A 27,232-nucleotide genomic window follows, 5' to 3' on the forward strand; every position below is an offset into this window, starting at 1 on the left:
ACCACTGGACCACGGAGGTCGACAACAATATAATCGACATGTTACTCCTACCTTTTGTCTACGCAGCAATTAATACTTGCGAATTTACAAAAAAATGCAATGTTAGAATTTATTATAACCAGTAATGACCTGATTTTCAACTTACCATAATTATGTAGATTTTATGACTTATAATATAAACTCACTATTATAATATTATGTAGATTTTTAACAATAATATAGTTTTGTAATAATATTCTGCATCACAATTCATCTATCTCTGTGTGTTATGCTTGAGACGCAGAAATCGCGAAACCACAACAAGTACTTTGAGTTTTTCCCTGGCAGACCGCAATTTACACCCTTTACACATTTATGTGTGCACACTATGAAAATGTGAATGTGAGCGTTATGTGTATGTGTGTGAGGGGGCTTTAAGCTGCGCGTGTAAAGTGGATGGTCCATTTGCGGGTAAGCTCATAGTAATTTTATTAATAAAAGCAGATGCTTTTATTTATTAATTGACTTAAAAAATTCAAGGTTCTCAAGATATTCCACGGTCTTTTTATATTTTTTTTTAATAAAGTACAGTTTAAGCATAAATATTTATAACCTTTTTTCCTTGAAGTCCAATCGCATAATTATTACTAATTAACTTAGTTAGGGGTGCCCGGACGTAATAGGAAGTTAATATCTCCCACCGGAAAGTTTATTATAGGTATATATTCATACACATGGCTATGCGGTAGTATTGAAGCGAACAGCCTAGCTAGGCCTTCCGAGCAGGTGTCATCCCGTAAATTCTAGTTTAAGATCGAAAATTGCACATAAAACTGGCGTGAGCTTTTGTCTGGCAAGCTTAACTGAAGACCGGCGTAACGAGCCAACAAGACACGCTATTACTCGCAAATGGATCACCCGCTTTAGCGACAGTAGTGTGCGTAAATGAGCGGCGAGTGTACGCGCAAATACACCGTTTAGTGTGGGACACACCATGCAGTGTGGGTGTGAGTGCGAGCGTCAGTGTGTGAGTGAGCGCGTGGCTAGCGCAACAGGTGCGAGGTCGCGTGCTATCGATTTGGCGGGAAACGGTTAGTAAGCTGGGGAGACACCGAGGTTGAAAGTATTAGAAAATTGAAGTTTTCTTTTGTTTTTGATGCAAGTATGTATTGTGGATTTGCCCCATTTGGTTGGAAAAGTTTTGTCTATTACAGTTATGTTTTGTACCAAACCATAGGTTTCTTGCCTTGAATACTTGTGGCAGTCAAAATGTTAAGAATTACAGTTAGGTAACAAACGTTATTTTATTAAGTTTTCAGATTACTGAAACTGAAACTAGTGAAAACTGGATAACGCTAAGGAAATGGCTACGAAGCTCAATAAATACAACTAATTGAATCAATATGGAGTTCTGAGGAAAATTATGATATTCTAATAAAATTTTATATTCATGATGTGCAAAAGAAAATAAACTGTTTGTCATGGAGCGCTTTTTCAATCTTCTTCTATCGTGTGGGTTGTGAGGTGAATTACCAACCTCAACAACCCTGTTATCAAGGCTTGGCTTTTTTAATAATATTGCATCCTGATATATTGCTATTAGCAACACTCATCTAAGATAGTTTAACACCAAGCCTGCATCCTTAATATAACCAACAGACTCATATTACATAGACTGCCTTCTGTCAATATAAAATTCCAAAGGATGATTTTAACTGTACATTTTTCGTTATAGGCGTATAAAGTCGCCTGCACACAAAGAGGGACAAGCCTACTTCTACGTCCATCGACCTACGAAGCTCTTTCGGTCAATGTCCTTTACCCATCTTCTATAGTCCGTGGTCTTGCATATACTGTGTCAAAATACAGGGTGTAAGTGACATCGTACCGAATACTGTAGGGACCATTCAGACCATGATTTTGAGTTAATAATAATGATATTTCCGTCGCAAAATTCATGTTTTTTTATAACTTTCAATTCTTTACTTATGTTTCCGACAGGGAATTCCACTTGATATTAACTCTATTACTGAGGGCATGATCCGGGCAATGATTCCGAGTGGATATCAAGTGGAATTTCCTGTCGGAAAGTTAATGCAAATGTTAGTTATTTTTGTAATTATTTTAATTTCAAAAAAAAAACAACAACTCAACAACAATTCAAAATCATTGTCTGAAACATCTCTCAGTTTTCGTTACGATGTCACTAACAATCTGTATTTACTTTCAATCCGTCAAAGGTAGGTAAATACAAGCAGACCTTTACGCCTACACTTCGTGGCGTTATACATTATTCATTTATGCATCAAGTCACGCCTGTAATAGGGTGGAAAGGTTTGCGAAGACAACCTGGCAATATGTTGTGACTGTCACCACGACTCTGTTTTTGTACTTTTTACTAACATAGAGGAGCTCGGTGGCGCAGCGGTAAATGCGCGCGGTCTGCGATTGCCGAAGTTAAGCAACTTTCGCAAAGGTCGGTCATAGGATGGGTGACCACAAAAAAAAAGTTTTCATCTCGAGCTCCTCCGTGCTTCGGAAGGCACGTCAAGCCGTTGGTCCCGGCTGCATTAGCAGTCGTTAATAACCATCAATCCGCACTGGGCCCGCGTGATGGTTTAAGGCCCGATCTTCCTATCCATCCATAGGGAAGGCCCGTGCCCCAGCAGTGGGGACGTTAATGGGCTGATGATGATGACTAACATAGAGTAAGTAAACACATACATATAGTAAGATGTACTTGTTACTTGAATAAATTAATAAATTATTATTATTATTACTAAAAGTAGGATGTAGTATAGGGCAGTTTTCAATCAGTAACTTTTTACTAAACGTCAAAACTTTAAATTACTAATTGTGTATGAAAAAGCAACCAGTGACGTCATAGAAAAACGTGACAATATGTCGCACTTATTATCACATTTTCTTTATTTTAAATTCATAAAAAAAAAGGAAACGTTTTTTGTCAGTTTTAGATGTGTAAGTAATCAGAATTTCAAATTTTTATCTTTGACCTAGGAAACTAAAACTACCCAATTAAAAGATAAATTTATTTATCCAGACGCGTTTTATTTTCTCCTTTTTTACGTAAAAACAAATGCCACTTACATACCGACCCAATCTAATAATAGAAAACCATTTTATATTTACAAAAAAACTTCCTTCCGTCCCATTCATCAACCATCCTAAATTCATTCCATAAACAACCTAATTCCCATTCAGTATCCTTCCATAGGATTCTCTCTTATTTTCTACTCACTTTCCTACATAGATCATGATTCATCCCGTTTTCCACTTTACCAAATCTGAAGATTTGATAGGTCCGGTTTTTTACAGAAGCGACTGCCTGTCTGACGTTCCAACCCGCGAAGGGAAAACAGCCCAATACAGGTTAGCTCACATACCTCCGAAAATAATTTCTCGGGAATGGTGTTTCCTTACGATGTTTTCCTTCACCGCTGAGCACGTGATAGTCATTTATGATCCAAACATAAATTCGAAAACAAATTCAACAACCCACACGATAGAAGAAGATCAACTTCCTTTAAGACATGACGTTTGCCTTCTCTTTAATTTGTTCCGTGTAAGCTTTTCTTGGTTTTCCTCTACCTCTCTTTCCCTCTATGATGTTTTTAATAAATTTGTCGTGTCGTGTACAATTATATACACAAGTCCACGCATATTTCCCGTTATACATATACAATACAATACATAGCACTTTGTTGCACATAAACATAACATAAAAGACAATTACAAAATAACAACAGAAGCACAATCGGCAGCCTTATTGCTAAATAACAATCCAATGTAACAATGTTGAAGAGCGTCAGTTTCAGAGGATATAGACTATACATATGTGGACTATACTATATACAGGGTGTTAGTGACATCGTAACGAAAACTTTGAGGGGTGATTGAGGCTATGATTCTGAGATGATATCAAGTGGAATTTTCCGTCGCAAAAGTATGGAATTGAAAATAATTAAAAAAAACACAAAAAATTTCAGGAATATTCAGACAGAAAATTCCACTTGATAACAACTCAGAATCATGGTCTGAACCATCCCCCTCAATATTCGTTACGGTGTCACTAACACCCATACCTACTTGTATGGCTACCGTATGTACTTGTGTGGGGTGTAAGTGACATCGTAACGAATACTGAGGGGGATGATTCAGCTGATTATTCTGAGTTAATATCAAGTGGAATTTTCCATCGTAAAAGTATAAAATTGAAAATAATTTAAAAAAACTAAAAAAAAATCATGAATTTTGCGACGAAAAATTCCACTTGATATTAACTCAGAATCATGGTCTGAATCATCCCCCTGAGTATTCGTTACGATGTCACTAACACCCTGTATATATGGACTATACTAGTATATTGGTCCAATAATGTCGCTTGCGGTGCACGTATTGTGTGTGTGCATGTGTGTGCACATGTGCACGCATGTGCAAGGGTGTGTAAGTGTGTGTGGCTGTGTGCGCGCCGGAATGTCTGCCTATCCCATCGAGAGAGTTCTCAGGGCTGAACCGCGATATGTTTTTGTTTTGTTGTCGAATTATTATTATGGCTAATATGGCACATCAATGTATTGTCTTCGTCATTAACTTCAGTAAAGCGAACTGGATGAGAATGCGTCCACCTACTTCTCATTTGGAGTAAAAAAATAAATAAACAGACGACGAAATGAGTAGATAAAATGTTCTTTATGACAGGAGGAACTGACAATTTAAATATAATTATGTTATTATATTTTTAATACATTTTATAAATTGTATATTGTTGTCTTATAATGCAAATTACGGAAGAGCCGTTTTGAAAAATAACATTCTGATGTCATTTTTGTTAAAAAAAAACCTCACAATAGACAAGCCAGTTTCAATTCAGGTTAAAAATCGTGGTCTCAACTTTTACATGGATTGAAATTGATTGAAAGATATCAAGTTTTTGTTGAATAAAAGCACATTAGAATGTGATTTTTCAAAACGTCGCTTACGTATTTTCACTATAAGGGGAGGGCATGGAATGAATATTATTTAATTTAATTTTGTAATGAAAAATAATAACCAAAATATTACAATTACTTCGCAAACCATACCTTATTATGATTACATTATGATAAATAACAGTGCTTTGGTAAGTATTAAATTTTATATTTAAAGTCACTTTCATTCACTTAGGCTTGTCTCAATCAATAGAACCTTAAAAGGAATGATTTTTATTAGATCATTCTCTGTTTTTACATTCACATTAATATAGTAACAGATAAATTATGTAACATTGTAATACTTAAACAAGTACGGGCATTACTAAAAGTTTTTTAATCAACTTTATAACACCGTGAAAAGAAAGGTTTTAAAGATATTTTCGTTTATAATCCAAATTAAGATACTTAATATTAATAACCTATAAATACTGTAAAGTTACAAAGTTGTAATTACTATAAAGTTACAAAGTACATAGTTTCTGTTTTTACTCATACAAAATATACTAGTAAGTACATTAAAGATAACAGTAATAGTGAGATTTTATAACTCGATAAGTATATTTTTAGGTAGGTATTGGCTTTATGAAAAGAGGATTTTTATTTAGATAGGTTTATTACTTAGGTTTAATTTGGGAAATATTAAGGTAGGATTAGGGTTCTAACACAAGCAACCATTTGCCTTAAAAGGCATTTGTTTAAAGGCCTATAGGTTAAGGTCTGGGTTGCCAGCAAAAATATTAAAGGCATTAATATTAAGTTAGAATAAACTAATGTCCACTACTTGAAGAACTTTTTCTAATCTTTTTTCTAGGAATGTCTGGAAAATGCTCAAAAATATAATTTTTTGTTAAGCCTTCGGGGCGAAAGTTTCCATACCTCTATGTTGTTATTTTGTTCGTTTGAAATTGTCCAATATGTACGGTCACGAGCATTAATATGTATACACTTTAGTACCTTGTCACATTAACTTTTTTGACAAATTGAACTATAAGTCTCACTAAATGTCAAATAAGTTAGTGGGACAGAGTCCTAAAGTGGGTACATTATATTGCTCATGACTGTATGTTATAAAGAATTATTTATTGTTTGAAAGGATTCGGTATCGAAAGTGGTTGTTCGTTGTCTTGCAAACAAACATCCAGGAAAACATGAAGAACAAAAACAAAAAAAAATCATAAAAAATTAAATTATGATAAATGTTTCTTTTTTAACACTGGTTGCCTGAAAGAAATTGCTGCTTAGCAATAAGGCCACCAGATTGTATTGTATCTTTCGTGTATGTTTTGTGTAAAACTTGTTTTGTATGTTGTGTGCAATAAAGTAGGTATACTTGTATTTGTAAGAACATTTAATGTGAACAATACAATACAAATACACTTTATTCCACCAAAACAAAAAGAAATACCTAATTACAAAAAAGACTCTTAACTAAAAGTACATGGCAAATGGCGGCCTTATCGATTAAAGCGATTTCTATTTTATTTTCCTTTTTCTTTTTTTTGAACAATGACATCTGTATTTTATATTACTCATGTTTAAGCAAATAAATTATCTTCCTTTCTTTCTTTCTCTCTTTCTTTCTTTTTTTCCGATTGCTTGTAACTCTGCCCAACCCATTAGGGCATGCGTATTGGGTCATTCTTCAACCTGTCCGGTTCAACCCTAACTGAGATGATGCTCGGGTTACGAGCGACTATCGCTTTTACTTTGTACCTAATTGGAAACCGGCAGGAGTGCGATTTTAATCATCATTTCGGACTATGGTAATTTGGGTTTGTTAGTAATTTGAGGATCTAACTAGCATCAGCATTTAGCTAACGTATGTATCTTCTTCTTTGTCGTTCCCTCACTGCTGAGGATCGCGACCACAGGTTATGGTTTTCCACTCGGTACAGTCATGAGCAATATAATGTACCCACTTTAGGACTCTGTCACACTAACATATTTGACATTTAGTGAGACTTACAGTTCTATTTGTCAAAAAAGTTAATGTGACATGGTACCAAAGTGTATATATATTAATGCTCGTAACCGTACGGCTATATGCTGCGTGGACCGCCTTCTGTATGCTGCCGCCCACCGTCTTCTTCAAGATGTCAGACCAACTCGTAGGTGCCTTTCCTCGTGCACGTTTGCCATCCATTTGCTCAACGATGATCTGCTTCTCCAGACTGTGCTTCGGAGACTGCCATAATATGTCCGAAGAAGCTTAGGGGATTCCGGCATATTGAGGAGAGCCGCGTCGTGATCTTGAGCTCTTTTAATATGGACTCATTCGTACGCATCGCAGTCCAAGGGTTTGTTAGTAATTTGAGGATCTAACTACGAGTAGTATCAGCATTTAGCTAACGTATGTATACAGAGTCATATTGACATCGTAGAGAAAAAATTGACGGGTGATTCAGACTTTTATTCTAAATATGTTATCAAGATGAATTTTCCATCGCAAAAATATTGCAACTGGAACTAATTAAACAACACTAAAATCCAGATAAAGCCTCTCATACATGAGATGGCTTAATAATAACACTGACATTAGGATTGCTGAGTTCGGTTAATTGACCATGCAACCCCCAAACTCACGAAAGGAGTAGAAAATAATCCCTCCAATTCACTTTACTTTAAAATTAAAAAAAAATCTCCAATATTCTATAGAACGTTTTGAAATACAAAACGACCCTAACAAAGGTGCACTCAGCACTCGAGGTTCCATTATGAAACTTTTGCCGTGAGCTTCCAAAGCTCTCCACTAGCGGCCATATTTGTTGAAAACATCCAACAATGTTGATCAAATAGTTCCAAGGTTACTTTAGCTGCGAAGTTACTCTGTGATGGTTTTACTGCACGTCCATTGTGAAATCGATGACACATACTTTAACTCCCGACGACATATGAGACCTTCAGTGCTGTGCGCGTTCAATATAACAACGCCTTCAGGGGGTTGTTGGGGCTGCCCTGGCGCTGCAGTGCCTCGGGGATGTTCGCCTCTTGGAGCACTGATGGCTTCCAGGCTGTTCTACGCAATCGTGTGGCTTCTCTGTGGGAGCGAGTGCGGGGCAGCAGCAACAGTCTCCTGAAGGTGGTCTCACAAAGGATGGACAGTCCCATCGTCACTCACTGGCTGTACATGCATGTGACATCCAATCAAAATTATAAATTTTATTAACATAGATATAATATTCTGTTACTAACAAAGTATGGATAAATATCCGAAATAAATATTTCATTTTTTTTTATATCAGTGTTGAGTCCAGTACACACCATCAAATTTTATTTTAAGTCATTTTCTTATCCGTTGAAAAGGAAATGGACCCGTCCCTTTCTGCTTACCCCGGTTGGAAATAGGCGTGAGTTTATGTATGTGTATGTAAGGACCCAACTTAAACGTTGTACCGGGCAAGAGCCTTCATCATCATCATCAGCCCATTAACGTCCCCACTGCTGGGGCACGGGCCTTCCCTATGGATGGATAGGGAGAACGGGCCTTAAACCATCACGCGGGCCCAGTGAGGATTGATGGTTATTAACGACTGCTAATGCAGCCGGGACCAACGGCTTAACGTGCCTTCCGAAGCACGGAGGAGCTCGAGATGAAAACTTTTTTTTTTGTGGTCACCTATCCTATGACCGGCCATTGCGAAAGTTGCTTTACTTCAACAATCGCTGACCGAGCGCGTTTACCGCTGCGCCACCGAGCTCCTCGCCGAGAGCCTTCAGCGGTCCCCATTTATCCGGCCAAGTAGTTACTGCCATCTGCGGCAATTCTACAATAAGTCACGTCAAAAGAAGTGTATGTAGGTGTACTTACTTATTTAATATTAGATACATTTCCAGTCTACTTTATTGCACATTTTTTTTTTGACGTGACGTATTGTAGATTTGCCGCAGATGGCATTAACTACTTGGCCGGACAAATGGGGAGCACTGAAGGCTCTCACCCGGTACAACGTTTAAGACAACAGGCCTGAGGGTGCCCAGTTGGGCGCGAACCTCGGGTCAGGGCGTCGTCTGAGAGGAAAAATATTTGAAAGAATTAATCGACCCTAGTGGGTCGATAGCGATAAGCGCTGAATGAGGGAAATCGTCGACCACGCCGGCGGGGTCGGTATCGGGGTCCTGAAGTGTTTGGTGTCGCGAGCTGATTGGCTGCCTCTATGGCTAGAGTAATCGGGTCGTCGGGATCGTATATTACGTCCTTCGGGCGCCGATACTTTTCAGTACCGTCCCTAAGCGGAATGTACTCGGAAGCCGCAACTACCAGAGGATTTGGGGTTTTTAGTTTCCGTTACTTGTCAACTTGTATTATGAACAATAATATTTCTGCAAATAAAACTTATTTTTAGACAAGTCTAGGTTTATTCTCGTTTTAATTTATTACTTAAATTTTAATTTATTTCTTGTCTGCCTCTGTAGTACGAGTGTGCATTCAAATAACACCTAGGTACTTCTTAAAACATTCTTCATCCCACTCTGCGTCTGCCATTGCGTAATTGGAATGTTGGAGATACCAATTTAATGGTAACACAGTAGTAACACATACGTATAGGGATAGCAATGGCAACTTTTCATAGGATTGAGCATACCTGATTTTCTTATACAATGGCTTAGGCTTACAGAGCAGCTATTATCTTATCATCCTTCGTGTGAAAACCTCAAGGTCTACCTAAAGCTAGGAGATGACAAGGTCCCCGTGTAATCTCCATTCAGTGGAATCAAAGGCGTTTTAACAAAGCTTTATATAGTCTGGATTTTCTAAACACGTCGTGCCTTTGGGTATTTATTAAATTCTAAAATTATCGTGTTTACGGTGGATTTATTTAGCGTGGGTTATAAAATGCGAGTACATTCAAGAATATCTTATTAATATAATAATGCCAAATTAAAAGCGATGCGCAATAATCTGCAGTTTACTTTGTAATAATTAATATTGCCTTTACCAAAAATATTCTTTGTTGATTCAGAAAAGTGTGGATGTGTGTTAAGTGTGGGTGGATTGTGAGCAGTTTCAGCAGTAGCGGTTCGACGTTTATATCTACGTAGATAGCCGTCGCTGCGTTTATTGGTCAAAGCTCTCGCACCGCGCGCGGCTTAGTTGTCATGCAAACCCTGCTGTTGTTGATAAAATTACGACTAGTTTAGTCGTGAATAACACAAGCAATATATACAATTTTGCATTTTAAATAGGAATTCATTATAGCAAACCGTTTAAAGGTCAATTTAAAAAAAAAAACAAAAGATTATTTTTCTTTTTGAGAACAATGTCTGTTCATTTAAAAAGGACAATAGTAGAAAAAAGGGGGAAAAAGGAAAATAAAAAAGGTTTTGTCAAAACAATATTCAACAATTAAACCTTTGAAAGTACCTATTGTTAATAAGAAGTCGTTAGAATTAGAAGACAAATTGCGACTGTGAAAAGAAGTAAAGTTTCCTTGATTTGTGGAGACTCAACTCTTAATAAGTTACCGTTATAACATGTTGTGTAGTTCTGCCCTAATCCTATAAGAGAAACAATTTACTAGAAAAGAACTGGCAGCCACACTTGGTATAAGAGCACTATCTCACTATAACACCATGGAGGCGCTACCAAGGTCACCAGGTCGCCATCAACAGTATTTAAAAGGTACATGGCTTTACAAGTAGTAAAATAAGAGTCATAAGAGGGTAGAAGAGATGTCACGTGATCGAAGCCGCTCAGCTATTATTAGAACATTAATAATTTGAAACAGGAAATTATCCGAGATTGTTTGTTTTACATACTATACCGATTTGGATGAAAATTTACATGTAGGCGAAATGTAACCCAAGGATGCATTTCGGTAACTTTTCAGGCCGAGAATAATTTTCAGTGATCAGCGATATAGATACTTAGGTAACCGAAGTCCACGTATACAAAGTCCTCCGCTAAAATATAGCTTGACTAATTTGACAGCTGTCAGAACAAGACATTATCCTGATGTGCCTGTATACTACTAATCTTACTATCATAGGTAGATAGATAAATCAAACTAACTATTCTCATCAAAAAAAAAAAAACACTTCCGAAGTTTTGTAGAACAAAAATTCAACACGATTTTAATTAATTTTAAATTTGAATTTGGAACATCAATTATTAACTACTTTTTTGACAAATTAAACCGTAATACTCGTGACCGTACCTATACAGTATATATATAAAAAAATAAAAATACAACTCACCCCCACATAATGTCCATCCACAAACAGCTGAGGCACCAAAATCTGGTCGCTCTTCATTCGTTCTCTGATCTCATCCTGATACTCCATGCTCATGAAGACATCCCGCTCTTCATACTTCACCAGTAGATTCCTCAAAATCTTCTTCACGAGAACACAGCGCTGGTAAGTGCCTCTAACGATACCCATAGTCGTTGTGTATACTACGACTTTGCCCGCGTCTTTTTCTTTGTAACTCTGTGAATAAAGAAAGAAATATGTTACAAAGTGTTGACTATAGAAGTATAACAAAATATGTCTATTTATATTTTTTGAAACCTCGCAATAGACACGCTATTAGTTTTTATTCAGGAAAAAAAATAGTCTAAATTCAAAACCTTTTTACATTAAAAAATATTAATAAATATAAACCATTGGCGCCATCTATTGTGTTCACGAGGAACAAATGAATGCCCAAACCCGAATTCTGACCTCATTCTTTCTTCCTCTTTGTAAGTACTGGGAAAGTTATGTAGATGGCGCTACTGAAGTAATATTACATAAACTCTCGCCTGTGATTCCTCATAGGGTGGGCAGAGCCACAACGAATTGGAAGGAAACGTGCAGTCACTTTTGATCCGAAATTCTAAAATGGATTGGATGAAGCCTTCTTTTTTATTTCATTTGGATTGTGAGAGCAATGAGCGATCTCATCCAACCTGGTATCAGGATTAAGCTCGTCAATTTGTTTAAACCCGTCGGGGTTCGACCTGGCGCACCTCATTTGAGAAGCAACCACACATGACTACATGAACTTATGACTTCTTTCTCTTTTCATTACTCTCAGATTGATTTATAGGCTATTTTTTTACCTTTGATGCGTTTGCTCTTGACTCTGATGAGACTTAACACGTCGACAGTCCCCATACAAAATGTTTTGACTTCGTTGTAAGTCCTGCTTATTACTTAATTTTATATACGTCCTGTTAAAAACGGAAATAATAATAAATATATTCTAATTCTAATTCAATAGAAAGTAAATTAATAATCTTCTCTTAATATCATGAAAAATTAGAACTTTCAAAGGCCGCACTCATGGCACTGAACAAGTACGGGTCACGGGCGTATGGAACTAGTCCGTCATGATCCATATTTGGATCACTGGACTGTCAACGTGTTAAGATGATGCGAGCGAGCTCAGAAGGTGCCTGTTCACTCTGGCCTTGAAAGCACCCGGGTTGTATGCATTCGGAAATATAGAAGACAACCGAGAATTCCACTCCTAATATTACCCTATATTTTATTATTACGTCAAGCTATTGCAAATTTATTGCTGAATACTTGCTTAATATGACATTTCCTCGCTAACTGTCAACCACATACGAAATTTGCGTAATTTCCTATTAGGAACTATTGCACAGATGTTGGTAAGCGATGTTGCGTAAAGCGTACAATAGCGTATAAAGATTTCGGAGTGATCGTTTCATGATGAGCTCGGCCATTTTCATGAAATGGTCATATTTCATGTAACAGAATATCACTGGTGGCTCTTAAATTAGTGATGTGATCAGGTGTTTACCGTATTCATTACAAAATAAGGATTTTTATTACGTAATAATAAATAAGAAGTTTATTTCGGGCTTATAAAAATATCCATATTTGTTGCATTCCATGCAGTATAATGGGGTGTTACATAGGCATAGAAACTATAATGTGGACCTTCTAGGGCACAGCAACGTTGAAGGGAAGAAAGAAAGTGTATATTAAAATTAAAACATCATTTAAAAATTCGTCTATAGTATAATAGCTCTTTTTAATTAGCATTAGCATTGATCTAGTATTAGTAACAGAGGCATCACAAAACGAATGGATATATTGCTGTATAAAGGGTAAGAACTATTTGGGCGGTAAATAAATAAAGTATATTTATAAAATTAAGTTCATACTGTCAAAATTATGATTCGCGTATTTGAACTTGATTGAAGTACTGTTGACTATCACGTATCGATTCTGTAAGTCAAATCTTTCAAGTCAAGGCACTAAAAACAGTAAGACATTGAATCGAACAATTTGCGATAGATCTAAATAAAAAAAAAAACTTTTCTTTTTTTTGCCAAAAACGTCAACCGCAACTTTCATCTTCATAATTCGAAACTCGAACCTTTAACCTTTCCGGTTGCATTTTTCATACAGGTTGCATCACAGTGCATCGTGGTTCTCATTCAGGTTGCTGGTTGCAGGTTGTGGGTTGCGGGTTACGTCACCCGCCCTGCAGGCTACAACCTGCAATTTTAAGTCTTCCCGGGTCACGCTCATCTTACTTTCTCGTTTTAGCGTACTTTTAGTTAGTTGTAAAGTAACTTGCTGTTTGCTATTGTGAACGTTGTTTAGTTTAAATATATACGGCTTAACTATACGAGTATAACGGTATTTAGCACTTAGATAGACACCATGTTTAAGAAGAGAAGAACATTAAAAAATAAATGCCTCTTCTATCGTGTGGGTTGTGAGGATTACCAACCCCATCAACCCCGGTGTCAGGATTACTATTGAGCCGCCAAAGGCCCCTGATATGGCTCGTTGTGATATTTTTAGATTTGTTTTGCAGATGGCATTAACTACTTGACCGGACAAATGGGAAACGCTGAGGACTCTCACCCGGATATTTTCACAGGGCTTCGTTATTTTTTTTTTATTTAGGTTTGTTTTGTCATGTTTACCACGCACTTAACCATAGCCTAATTTATCACCCAAACATACAAAATTGCCGTCACTTTAACAGAAAAACAGCTATCTTAAAGACTTAAAACATGCCGAGCGAACGGTTTTGTGAAACAAAACTCGTTACGAAGTGGGTCCCAATTCTCGCTCATTTGCGGCGCAAGCGCAACTGTCCACTCAACAACGACACGCAGTATATACACTAACGAGTAGTTTGTCAGCTTCTTGTGTTAGTAATTTACTATTTCGACAGATAAATATGGAGCGACGAGGATCTTTTTGCATGTGGCTGTAATTGGAGCTAACGCCGCTTTAAAATGTTTTTTTTTATCAGTTTTTCTAAATGGAGAATGTATGGAGATGGTGCACACCAACGTCACGAACACAACGAATAAGATTCTTGTCAACCTATACAACTCCCACCCGTAAGCGACATATTTCATATTTATTGGGATGGATATGACGAACCGTTTGGTTACAGGTTACCAGCTAGCATTATTATATTATTTCCATGTCAAGAACCTTAGGTTACACTAGAAAAACAATCCCAAGGTATTAAGCACAACCGTTAAAGAATGTTTGTGAACATTCCTCAAGAAAATATGTAAATAAACTTTTGCTACTAAAAAGCCATACATAAAAGCTGTTTTCAACTGTTATGCACATGAATAATATCCCACGAAAAACAAAATACTTCTGGAAAATTAACAGAAGTTTAAGGAGACTGACTGGGGTTTAAGAGAGGAGGCCTATATCCAGCAGTGGGTGGATACAGACCGAGTAGATAGAAGGATGTACTAGAATTAAAATATCATCATCATCAGCCGTACGACGCCCACTGCTGGGCATAGGCCTCCCCCAAGGATCTCCACGACGATCGGTCCTGCGCTGCCCGCATCCAGCGGCTTCCCGCGACCTTCACCAGATCGTCGGTCCACCTTGTAGCGGGCCTACCCACTGAGCGTCGTCCGACACGTGGTCGCCATTCCAGAACCTTTCCGCCCCATCGGCCATCGGTTCTCCTCGCTATGTGTCCTGCCCACTGCCACTTCAGCTTTGCAAAGAATTAAAATATTAAGTAAACTTTTGTGATAAAATAAAATTGTTTTCAAAAAAATGCTACATTACCGCTTGTATACACTCCAGTTATTTATGTGTCGCAACGATGCGGTAACCATGGTAACGGTGCGTTCTTAATCGCGTACAGATGTCGATTCGCATACCGGTGCTGAGGCAAACCTCGCCACCTTGCCAACTCTGACTAGTCACCCAGACGAGTCACTGTGATCTAGAACCTTATTATATTAACGGATTATGGATTGCGGTTGAATTCCTACAGATGTTGGTGTACGACAAGCTGACAATATTCCACCTGTCGGCTTCCCCTGCAGAGTGTGTGGTGGAATTTGCTACTCTAGATGCTTGCATGGTTTGCATAGCCATGAAAAAAGGCCCATCACTTCGCGATGATAGTCATGAAGCAATGATAGTCATAATGGTGTCGACGACGACGTCGTTAACACCATCGTGGCTGGTCTGTAAGTTCTCTAAGGTGAAGACTTAGTTCTTGTAAGAGTCATATCCAAGTTTTCTACCTGATTCGGTTCAAATATCAATACGAAGTCCAAGGTTACACGGAATTCTTTATATATTGATGCAATATATATTTTCTTTTAAACCGATTTTAAATTTTTTTTCGAGTTTATTTTTGAATTAAGAACTGCCTTTTTATGTCGAGTTAATATTGGCTTTTTAAAATCCAGTAAGTTTAATATACATTTAGTTTGTGTGACCTTTTGTAAAACTGATATTTATTTCATGATAACAATCTGTGGTACATTTAGTTGATAAACCTTCAATACTCCATTTAATATAACTGATACGACCTTTTCCATTGCAAAATACTAACCAAACTAATATCAATCGAGGTTCGAACCGTCAAATTATCACGTTGCACCAAGCAATTTGATACCATTCAACATCCATTCAAATTCACAGTTATGTCATGGACGTACTGTCATTTGAAGCGTTTTGTCATTCTATACCTTTATTATAGTCACCACCACGGAATAGAAGAAAAAGGTTGGAAGGGCCAAAAAAACGCGCGCCATACAAGTATGATCAAATAGTTCATACTTCAACTTTGCACTCCACTCATCCGCAAACTTTACGACGCACGGAGCTCCTCGATAGTGTATTAAAAGGTAGTATATAAGAAATATTCTTTATGCTTCATTCAATGTGTAATTAATGTAATATGGACTATCATGTTTGAAATAAACGATTTTTATTTTATTTATTTTTTTAATTTAAAAGGTCGTCTTGTATATTATAATCTGCGGGGCAATAAGTCATAAGTCATCATGCAAGGAGATTTCTCCTTATCATAGGACAGCTAGAAACCTTAGTATGATCAGCTTTTTATCAAGAAAATACTTTTTTATGCAGTATCTTACAAAAAATAATGATTAAATTGTAGACTATTACGTAAAATTTACATTGCCGGTAAAGTGGCTATGGAATTTGAGAAGCAGTAGAGCAATAGTAGTTATCTGTTTTGCAGGAGTAGTAGTAAAAGAGAGTCGGGTTGAACCGGCCACAACAGTTTTCATACAAAATGTGCGTTAGGGTCTTTCCAAGTAATACAAAATCGTTTCATGCGGAAAGCCACGGGAGCTCCGTGGTTCCTTCGCAATGAAAATCTGCACATTGACCTAGGTCTGCCAACCATTGCCCAATGGCTCAAATTAGCTTCCAAACGTTTTTTCGATTCTGCTCCGCACCACCCGAATCCCCTGGTAGTTGCGGCTTCCGATTACATCCCGCTTAGGGACGGTACTGAAAAGTATCGGCGTCCGAAGGACGTAATATACGATCCCGACGACCCGATTACTCTAGCCATAGAGGCAGCCAATCAGCTCGCGACACCAAACACTTCAGGACCCCGATACCGACCCCGCCGGCGTGGTCGACGATTTCCCTCATTCAGCGCTTATCGCTATCGACCCACTAGGGTCGATTAATTATTTCAAATATTTTTCCTCTCAGACGACGCCCTGAGCCGAGGTTCGCGCCCAACTGGGCACCCTCAGGCCTGTTGTCTTAAACGTTGTACCAGGTGAGAGCCTTCAGCGCTCCCCATTTGTCCGGCCAAGTACTTAAATGCCATCTGCGGCAAATCTACAATAAGTCACGTCAAAAAAAAAAGGTCTTTCCAAACTTTTTCTTCTATTCCGTGGTCACCATTATAGACAGCAATACGGCTAATATCACGTTGGTCCTAACACTTAGCGCGGTGAGGTGTGGATACTTAGTTCACCTTGTCATGGATGTACCTCTGACTACTATCTCAGCTTATGCTTTATTATAGTCACGACGGTATCCCTAACGGGGTGGGCACAGGCTAAGTCGTCACCTACATAAATATTAAGAGAACCTATAGACACTCTGCTATTTATTCATCCTTCATGAACCACATTGTGACAACTTATCAACCCAACGACCAAATAGATTATGTACAGTCATGAGCAATATCATGTACCCACTTTAGAACCCTTTCACATTATCATATTTGACATTTAATGAGACTAACGGTTTAATTTGTCAAAAAAGTTATTGTGACATGGTTTCAAAGTGTATACATATCAGTACTCGTAACTGTACGTCCAAAGATACAATATAAGTACGTCTAATACGTGTCATAAGTATAGTCGTGAACAATATCATTGAAACTTATGACTACTTTCAGTTCAATTTATCACAAAAGTTAATGTGACATGGTCCCAAAGTACATATTAATGCTCGCGTATCTCCACAATCTCTCCTGATGGTAAGTGTTCTCTTAGGGACGGTTTCGAAACGATTTTAGCTAAATTGTTTTGGGTCTTTGAGGTTCTTCACCAACCCGCAGTGAAGGAGTCTGTTTCAGACACCATCCAATGACATCAAACTGGGAAAAGCTAATATAACTTTTGCAAATCATATTTCCAAAAAAACTTACTAGCACGACACTGAACTTACGACCTCGAGGTCGTCTTCGAGAGCACCTTCAACTGAGCCTACAGCTAATATTTCGTAGTACAGCATTCATAGCAATATTTACACTTGATTCTGATTCAAATGTCAAGTGTGTAACAACCTTGACCGAAAGATTGGAAAAGTGTTTGCATTGAAAATTAATGTGAGGTGTGGTTGGATTCGTGACTCCGTGTGAGAATGTTTACTTGCTTTCCTAATATTTAAAAAAATAAATGATGATATCATTCATATTGCGATCTTCTTCTTCATGTCGTTTCGATGGCATTCAGATTTTTCAGCTCAGTATTTTTCGGTGGCATTCATCAGCTTCTCTCGCTGAGATGAGCCATAGTCTGTGGCGTAACACCACACACACAGCTTAGGTCCGATCCGTTGAGAAAACCCCACCTGGACAGGTCATAGGTCATTCATATTGCGATGGTATCTCTAACCTCTTAAGACCGAGATTTCCAGACACAATAGTTAAACAATGGGGTTTGGATTTATAAAGAACATTCGGTCTTAGGAGGCTAACAGAGGCTTTTGGCTCTTTGATCTGAGGCTGCCAGAGGAAGATCTAGAAGGATGTACATTGACCAAATTAGATATGTCCTTTGAAATGATTTAGTACGATCTTCTCTGAACCGTGCGTGTATGAAACGTTGATGAATGTGGAGGAAGCAAGAGAAGTGTGACAGGATCGAAGTAAATTTAATTTTGTGTCTCTGCTTATCCCGGTAGGAAATAAGCGCAAGTTTGTGTATGTGTATGTATGTGTAGAGATTGCTACTTAGCAATAAGGCCGCCTATTGTACTAATTCTATTTCTCTTTTGTTTTGTATTTTGTTTTTTCCTGTTTGTGCAATAAAGTATTTGTTATGTTGTTATGTTATGTTATGTACCTCTGAGTACGTCAATTGGAATATGGTTGTGAGGTTATGTTTTAATTCATATTAAGTCTTCTTTTTCTTCGTGTTGATTGTGAGGTGGTATTCCACCATCTGACGGTTCGAGTTCAGTTCACGACATTGTCGAAATTATACTGTGAGTCTTACGTTTGGTAAGGACATGGCAGGCTTGAATCACCTGATCTTACTCTCGGATAATCAATAATGAAATGAAATGTTATGAAGTTTATTCGCTCTTTTTATTTTTTTAATGTAATAGTAATGTAATGTAGTAGTAATGTAGTCCTTACTAACATTGTTTAAGGATACTTACTAACAAATTTTGAGTTCTGTATCTTGAAATAAATAAAAAATAAATATTCTCAAAGCGTTATATTTAATAATAATAAATAATAATAATAATCTTTATTGAACATAGTATTACAATTTTACATTAATAAAAATACAGACAACTATAATATGACCAATTACTCTAGTTATGCGGCGGTTAGTTATTTTAAAGTGCCTTTGTATAAGTGCATGAATAATTTGTTAGTATGTAAGTACAAATCCAAGGTTCATTATATGTTAAATCGTCATTAAATAGCCATTGCCCACTACATTCTCTTCATAATATCTATGTATTAAACCTTGGAGATGAGTAAATACGTGTGTTATTGCTTTGAGATTTCCTTGAAAACGAATGAACTGCTTGCTACTGACTGATATTGAAGACAACATACAGGTTGGTTTTGGTACACTTTTTTAAAGTACCTGTACGCTATTTACTGGCCGTTTTCACATAATAATGTACAGCAATTCACTCAGTGAATAAAGTTATACATTAATGCGAAACTTGATGAACATGATAAAGTACACCTACTGTACTGAAACTGAAACAACATTGAAACCATGGTACGTCACGGTTCTTATACTCATCCCCCCTTTCAAAACTATTCCAGGAATTTGTACTTTTTAATATTATATTACTACAATAAGTTATATAACTCTATGATGTTAATAAAATTAGCACTATAATTTTAAGCTATTTAATAAAATTAAGGAAGAGGCGCGTCACAGGGACTGTAACCTGAAACCTGACAGAGGGCAGCAGTAACTGTCAGTACTATTCAGAGGTGGAGGACAGGAGTCCTAGTACGGTTTTGAAATGGACTACTTGAATTTGAATTTGGGCACGGGCCTTCCCTATGGATGGATAGGGAGATCGGGCCTTAAACCACCACGCGGGCCCAGTGCGGATTGGTGGTTATTAACGACTGCTAATGCAGCCGGGACCAACGGCTGAACGTGCCTTCCGAAGCACGGAGGAGCTTGAGATGAAAACTTTTTTTGTGGTCACCATCCTATGACCGGCCTTTGCGAAAGTTGCTTAACTTCAACAATCGCAGACCGAGCGCGTTTACCGCTGCGCCACCGAGCTCCTCACTTGAGGAACTTATAATAGGTATATTTTTTTCCAAATAAAGGGGCAAGGTGTAGACGTGTAAACAGTAACACTCTGTATAATAATCATTAATAAGTTTTGCAACTATCACGAATCCATGATACGTTTTATTTCATTCGATTAATCAAGGCATTTGGATGCATCATAGCATATTTATTGCGTGTGTGAAGATTTATTTGGAGCAATGAAATGAAGATGTTCTGAGAACCAGACGATTGGGAAATCGGTGTGTGTAAATATTACCTTCTATCGTGTGGGTTGTGAGGTGGATTACCAACCCCATCAACCCTTGTCTCAGGGTTACTATTGAGCCGTCAAAGGCCTCTGACATGGCTCATGTAACGACTACTAACTATACGATACACATAATAGGTACACATACACATGGTACACGCACACGCCTAAATGTGAGAGCCCTCAGTGCTCCCCATTTGTCCGGACAAGTACTGAATACCATATGTGGCAAATCTGCATTAAGTCACGTCTAAAAAAAGTCGCAACTTTGAAGTCAATATTTATTTTTTATTACTATAAAAATTGTTTATTGCAGTTCAAGGGACCAAAAAATCATATAACACGCATAACTCGTGGGGGATTATTTGACGATTAGACACGTAAGGTCTTGAATTGTTAATTTATAATTGTATTAGTGTTTAATTTGTAATTATAATTTTAGAATTAATATTTAAGTAATTTGTATTATACAATTATATTTATAATAATATTATTATTAACTTTGTAATCATTGGGTATTTACCTTAAATAAAAACATTTTATTATTATTATTATTAATATTACTTACTTATTAAAAAGCATATTGAAACTGTTCATTAAAAAATACATGATTGCATTTTGTCATTTTTGCGTACGTAGTAGGTAATTTAAGTTTGCATTTATGTGTCTTGGTTGGTTCAGTCCTAAACTACCAAGCAAGGCTGAAAAAACATCCCAATGAGTTGGCAATCCAGTTTACCAGTCCAACTTATAGGAAGCGACTCAAGAGAAAATATATACCGGAGCATTCAGAAGAATGAGTGGTCATAGATTAGCTAATTATGAGTAGCTGTCTTCGCTGGAAGGCACACTCTACCTGACAATTCACTTATACCAAATCTGCTCATAAGAAACAAAAAAAAAAGATGCTGATTGCAGATATAGCCAGGAAAAAAAAACATTTATGTGTCTAAGTTACCGCCTTGTGTATGTGCCTGTATGGTAACTTATAGATGTAATTATCAGTTAAAGAAATCTAGTGCGTAATGTCAAATGACCTTTTTAGGTACCCATTGGATTGCTGTACACACCTCCTAATTTTATTTTAAGTTATATCCGTCATTTTCTTATCTACCGAAAAGGAAAGATGAAGAAATATGAATAACCCGTGCGAATAAAATAGGCATCTCGCTGCAATCCGTTTGACGTGCTGTCTACTTAATTCTGTCGGGCTATTGGCCTATGTAAAATTTTTGGCCGGTTGTTGTCGTCTGCAGGAATCGGGGCCATTATTTCCATAAACATCCATCAATATACTTATGAAGGAACTAGAGAGGCATGCCAAGCATTCTACATCCTATCCATATCCCCCCTCCCCCGACAGGTCGTAGGAACCCGCTCGCCTCACAAGGTCGCGTAGCTGGATCGTGACCAGACAGACGTGTTCCGACTACAGTTAGTCGATGGAGGTGCGTGTGCGCACAAGGTGGTGTTGACAGTCGTTAGTAGGCATAAATCAATTTATTTACTATATTACCTGACATTCTATAAACAAATAGACTCACATTCGCTTTTCTTAAAAGTTGTTGTTGTAAATATGTAGTCATTAAGTTATGTAGATAGTATAACTTCGTTCCCTCAAATTAAGATGTTATTTATAGCTGGTGATGTTATAACAGCCTCCGTGGTCTAGTGGTTAGAGCGTTAGGCTAACGATCTGGGTTCCGGGTTCAATTCCCGATGGGGACATTGTCGTAATCACTTTGTGAGACTGTCCTTTGTTTGATAAGGACTTTTCAGGCTTGAATCACCTGATTGTTCGAAAAATCCGGGTATTAGCCGTAAAATATCACCACCAACCCGCAGTGGAACAGCGTGGTGGAGTATACTCCATACCCCCTCCGGTTGATTGAGGGGAGGCCTGTGCCCAGCAGTGGGACGTATATAGGCTGTTTAGTTATGATGAAACAACCAGTAATGTGCCGTTCCCGGGAAAATTCCCAAAGTGAGAATGTTCCCGTTATAAAAACTCTTTGATGGTAACGACACTGGCAGCTTTTCTTTTTTAAATTGTTCTTTCTTGTAGTCTGATCTTATCTGCCTACAGACATAAACAGCCTATATACGTCCCACTTCTGCGCACAGGCCTCCCCTCAATCAACCGGAGGGTGTATGGAGCATACTCCACCACGCTGCTCCAATGCGGTTTGGTGGAGGTGTTTTTACGGCTAATAGCCGGGACCAAGGATTAACGTGCCCTCCGAAGCACGGAATCATCTTACTTTTTCGGACAATCAGGTGATTCAAGCCTGAAAAGTCCTTACCAAACAAAGGACAGTCTCACAAAGTGATTTCGGCAATGTCCCCATCGGGAATCGAACCCGGACCTCCAAATCGTGAGCCTTACGCTCTAACCACTAGACCACGGAGGCTGTTATTGTTATTGTTATCTGCCTAAAAGTTATTTAATAAAGTTCTTTTTGCGCATTTTTACTGCAGGGAACGTTCCCAAAGTGGGAAAATTCTCGGGAACGGCACATCTGGACATAACGCTCACACTCCCCTAGTATGTGAAAGGGGGTAGATAGGCCGATAAAGGAACTGCTTTATTTAATCGCATGGCCTAAATTACTGGCCATCAATAATCTTCACATAGTCACCGCAAATTGAAATACTTCTGATGGCAGCGCATAAAATTAAGTATTGTTCGATATGGTAGCTACGAAAAATAGACTCCATTTTATTTAACAATGCGGTTGTCTATACTAGATACCTACCTAATTCTAAATACCTACTTTACTACCGCTATATCGCTTAGAACCATAAAGAAAATCTTATTATTTTTCTAATTATATCTATTGGGATGTAGGGTTCGAAAAACAAATTTCCACAAAAAAAAACAATAGTAAATATTCATAACATACACATAGCCTCCGTGGTCTAGTGGTTAGAGCGTTAGGCTCACGATCTGGAGGTCCAGGTTCGATTCCCGATGGGGACATTGTCGAAATCACTTTGTGAGACTGACCTTTGTTTGTTAAGGACTTTTCAGGCTTGAATCACCTGATTGTCCGAAAAAGTAAGATGATTCCGTGCTTCGGAGGGCACGTTAAGCCGTTGGTCCGGGCTAGTAGCCGTAAAAACGCCTCCACCAACCCGCATTGGAGCAGCGTGGTGGAGTATGCTCCATACCCCCTCCGTTTGATTGAGGGGGGCCTGTGCCCAGCAGTGGGACGTATATAATAGGTTGTTTATGTATGTTTATGTTATGTAGTAAATATTCTCTAAGCCTGTATTGGTAGAGTAAAAAGTTTGCAAAAAATATGAAAGAATGCAGAAAAATGTTAATAATGTGGCTACAATCTTTGACGTACGATGATACTGAGAAACTGCTCGCAATATGCAGATAGTAGTAAATTAGGTATTAACTAAAAAAAGGAACACCACTCGCATGACTAGCACACAACCATACACGCACACACACACACACACACACACACACACACACACACACACACACACACACACACACACACACACACACACACACACACCTATTTTTCATAATTGAAATAACGTCGCCAATTTCATGTATATGTGACCTCCGGGAGTGGGAACCTGGTGACCTGGAACACAGGGTTATACCTAGATCAGGCACCAGATTCTCACATAATGTATTGTTATATTACAATGGCATTACTTTTTGTGAGAGTAAATAAAGATTTTTATTATTATTTTATTATTATTATTATTATAATAAAACTATTTTAAATTCTTGGCCCAGTTAGCTTTATTAAGCAAATTAATAACCTCAATCCTACACAATTCTATGACATATTGCATTATTTTTCTTTGCACTCACTGACCGAACACTATTGATTACGAAATATATAATTATGAGATTAAACGAACTTACCTGTAAGTGAAGTTCTATCTCAATTATACGAAGCTCCTTGTTCGAGAGGTTTTAAACAGTGTAGTCTACGTCTTATGCTCCAGCATCGTCACAATTTTCAAAGCTCATATCCAAAGCTAAAAAAAAAAGTTAGTTTCCCGCTTCCTGAACGCAGCTGTCAACTAATGTCATTATGTTTAAAGCATGTTTCATGGACAACTCCATCACCTGTGGAAGCTTTAGGGCGGGATATTAAAATTGAAGGGAGGGAGTCCTCTCGAACAAGGAGCTTCGTATAATTGAGATAGAACTTCACTTACAGGTAAGTTCGTTTAATCTCATAATTATACTCGCTCCTTGTTCGAGAGGTTTTAAACAGTGTAGATGTTCAAAGTTTAGTTGGGAATGAAACATTTAAATTGAAACGAGTACCAATAATATGATTATTCATTAGTGAATAAAGTACATTGTTATCACGAAAGCTAATTAAGCTGTCCATGACTTTGATCCCAATAAAGGCAGTGAGAGGCACAGCCGTCGCCTGATAAACTCAGCGCGGCGTTCCACCAAACGTTTTGATATTATCATGTAAAAAACAATAAGAATAATAACTGTTCGCTAAACAAGTTTCACCAGTTCTCAAGAATGGAATCGATATTATGTATGTTATATAATATATGGTTATACTATACTGTACTAGAATAGATACATAGTTCTAAATAATTAAGTTGAAGTTGAGCGAGTACATTAAATACCTATTTCACATTACTATCAATTTCACAACAAAAGAACTACACAAGAACAAATTTCTGAATGAGCTCAACATCAAGATTGGCTATAAGAGCCTCACAGGGACCTCACCATAGAGCACATTTCCGAAGCTCTTGAACAACAACGATAGTTATAGTCGAAAGGACTGTGAGACTTCATCATATAGTATAACACTCATTTTTCATTGGCATACCAAGGGCTACAATAATTATCAAAGTTACACATTATTTGTTTACATACATAAAAGAAGAAGAAATACATAAAGAAGAACGGGTAATGACGAGGGCACCCAGACACAAGATTGATTGTAACATCCTGTGCTAAGTTGGCAATTGTTGTCGACATTGAGTAGTTAAATGAATCCTAAGACAACATGTCAAATTGATTAGAGAAAATACAAATATAAGTGCAAGTAAGAATTTCGATACATTTATTCAAATGACCTTTTTCATTAAAATATTCAGAACCACTGAACTAAACTTTCCTCTTTATTATAAGATATTGTTAAATGAGGCTGAAAGTATAAAGAGGGGAAGTGCATTTACATTATGTACTTGTGTGATAATTATCTTCGTAATAATTAAGATTTTGTTTTTATTAAAATAGATTACCTGAGCCCAAGTTATTGTGTATTACCTAATATCGACCATATGGGCTTGGTAATAATATTTAGTATATTTTTTTTTTTTATGTGGTAATAATAAATATAACTTGTTGTGGATTTTTTTCCTATTCCTCTATGCAACCTTTCACCCACCAATCAGATGATAGAACAACGTACACACAACACATTAACACACGTAACATTGTTTACGCAGCTATCTCTTTAGTGTAATAATTATTGAATTTGTTTTTAGGACAGTAATAGTGACGTCCTATTATTTACTGGAAAAAATAAATAAATGAATAAAACATATTTTACCCTTAGGTGTGCAGTTACATATAAGGATAACATTAATTTATTAATTATCGGTCGTGTAGGTATATTATCATCGTTCGTAAAAATCATCCTTTCCTTTAACCTAACTTAACATGATCCTGTTGTTTGCACAGGGATTCACTTCTCGTACCCATCCTGAAGATTTAATATGTCAGGTTATTTAGTGAAGGGACCTGCCTGATTTACGTTACAACACTAACCGAAAAATAAGATAAACATATATTTATCATGAAAATATTATTGTTACTTCTCCACTGCAGTTTGGTTCCGATTGATTAAGTGGAGGGACATTATTGTTGTAATTTTTATATTAATTGTAAACTGTGTTTTGGGCTGATCAGCAACAACATAATAAATCTACAACAACATAATTTAGAGAAAACGCTAATGGTGATGTAAGTTATATGTTACTAATGAACTATTTTTCCTTCCTTTTCACCTATGAGTTAATAATAAAAAGGGCAACTATTCTATCTAACCGAACTAGGTATCAATATTTTACAATTTCGAATGTAATACTTGAAGGAAATTTTCATTGAAGTTATAATATTATCAGGTAGGTACCCCAATTTATACTGAGATTAGTATTGTTATTCCTGATTAACAAAGACAGGATTTGAATCCCATGTCTTAATGATAATGCTAAAACTTTTAGTGATAGACATTCGGAATTAATTTTACCAGAATTTTGAAAAATATATTTGCTTGTGCAAATTTTCCCATTATAACTTTATAGGGAATTCTTCCTCCTCATGAGGTACTATTCTTAAACGGCCTTGCTGCCTGGGCCACTGTTGATACTAATGGCTGTGAGACTGCTAATACATCTGGTTGTAGCTCTGTTACTACTGCTGGCTGTAGGGCTGCTGGTACTGCTGGTTATAGCACTGCTGATCATGACTGGTTGCATCACTGCTTTTATTGCTGGCTGTGGGGCGGCCTGCTGATACTGTTCCTTGTGGGCTTTCTGTTCATGCTGTTGGCTGTGGGGCTGCCTGCTGATACTGTTGTCTCTGTTCCACAGATCCTGTTGCTATCTCGTTTACTCACTCTTCCGGCAATGTTATTCATTATTATTTATGTGCTATTTGAATTTTATGATGTTGGTTGAAAGAATTTAATAGCAGTATTCTCTAACCATGTCTTGTGTACAGTTATCTCTTTTGAAAGTAATCTCTGACA

At 37.3% G+C, this 27,232-nt stretch overlaps 1 protein-coding gene across 1 annotated transcript in view; it reads right to left on the reverse strand.

The window, feature by feature from the left end:
* Positions 1-27,232, reverse strand: part of LOC126375662 (glutaredoxin domain-containing cysteine-rich protein CG31559-like) — a 120,528-nt gene that overhangs the window by 23,150 nt on the left and 70,146 nt on the right. Inside the window, exon 3 of the mRNA XM_050022716.1 lies at positions 11,166-11,399. Coding sequence (XP_049878673.1) covers positions 11,166-11,399 — 234 coding nt within the window. The remainder of the gene's footprint in view (positions 1-11,165; positions 11,400-27,232) is intronic.

This window comes from Pectinophora gossypiella, chromosome 19 (assembly GCF_024362695.1).
Source record: "Pectinophora gossypiella chromosome 19, ilPecGoss1.1, whole genome shotgun sequence".
Classification (NCBI taxonomy): domain Eukaryota; kingdom Metazoa; phylum Arthropoda; class Insecta; order Lepidoptera; family Gelechiidae; genus Pectinophora; species Pectinophora gossypiella.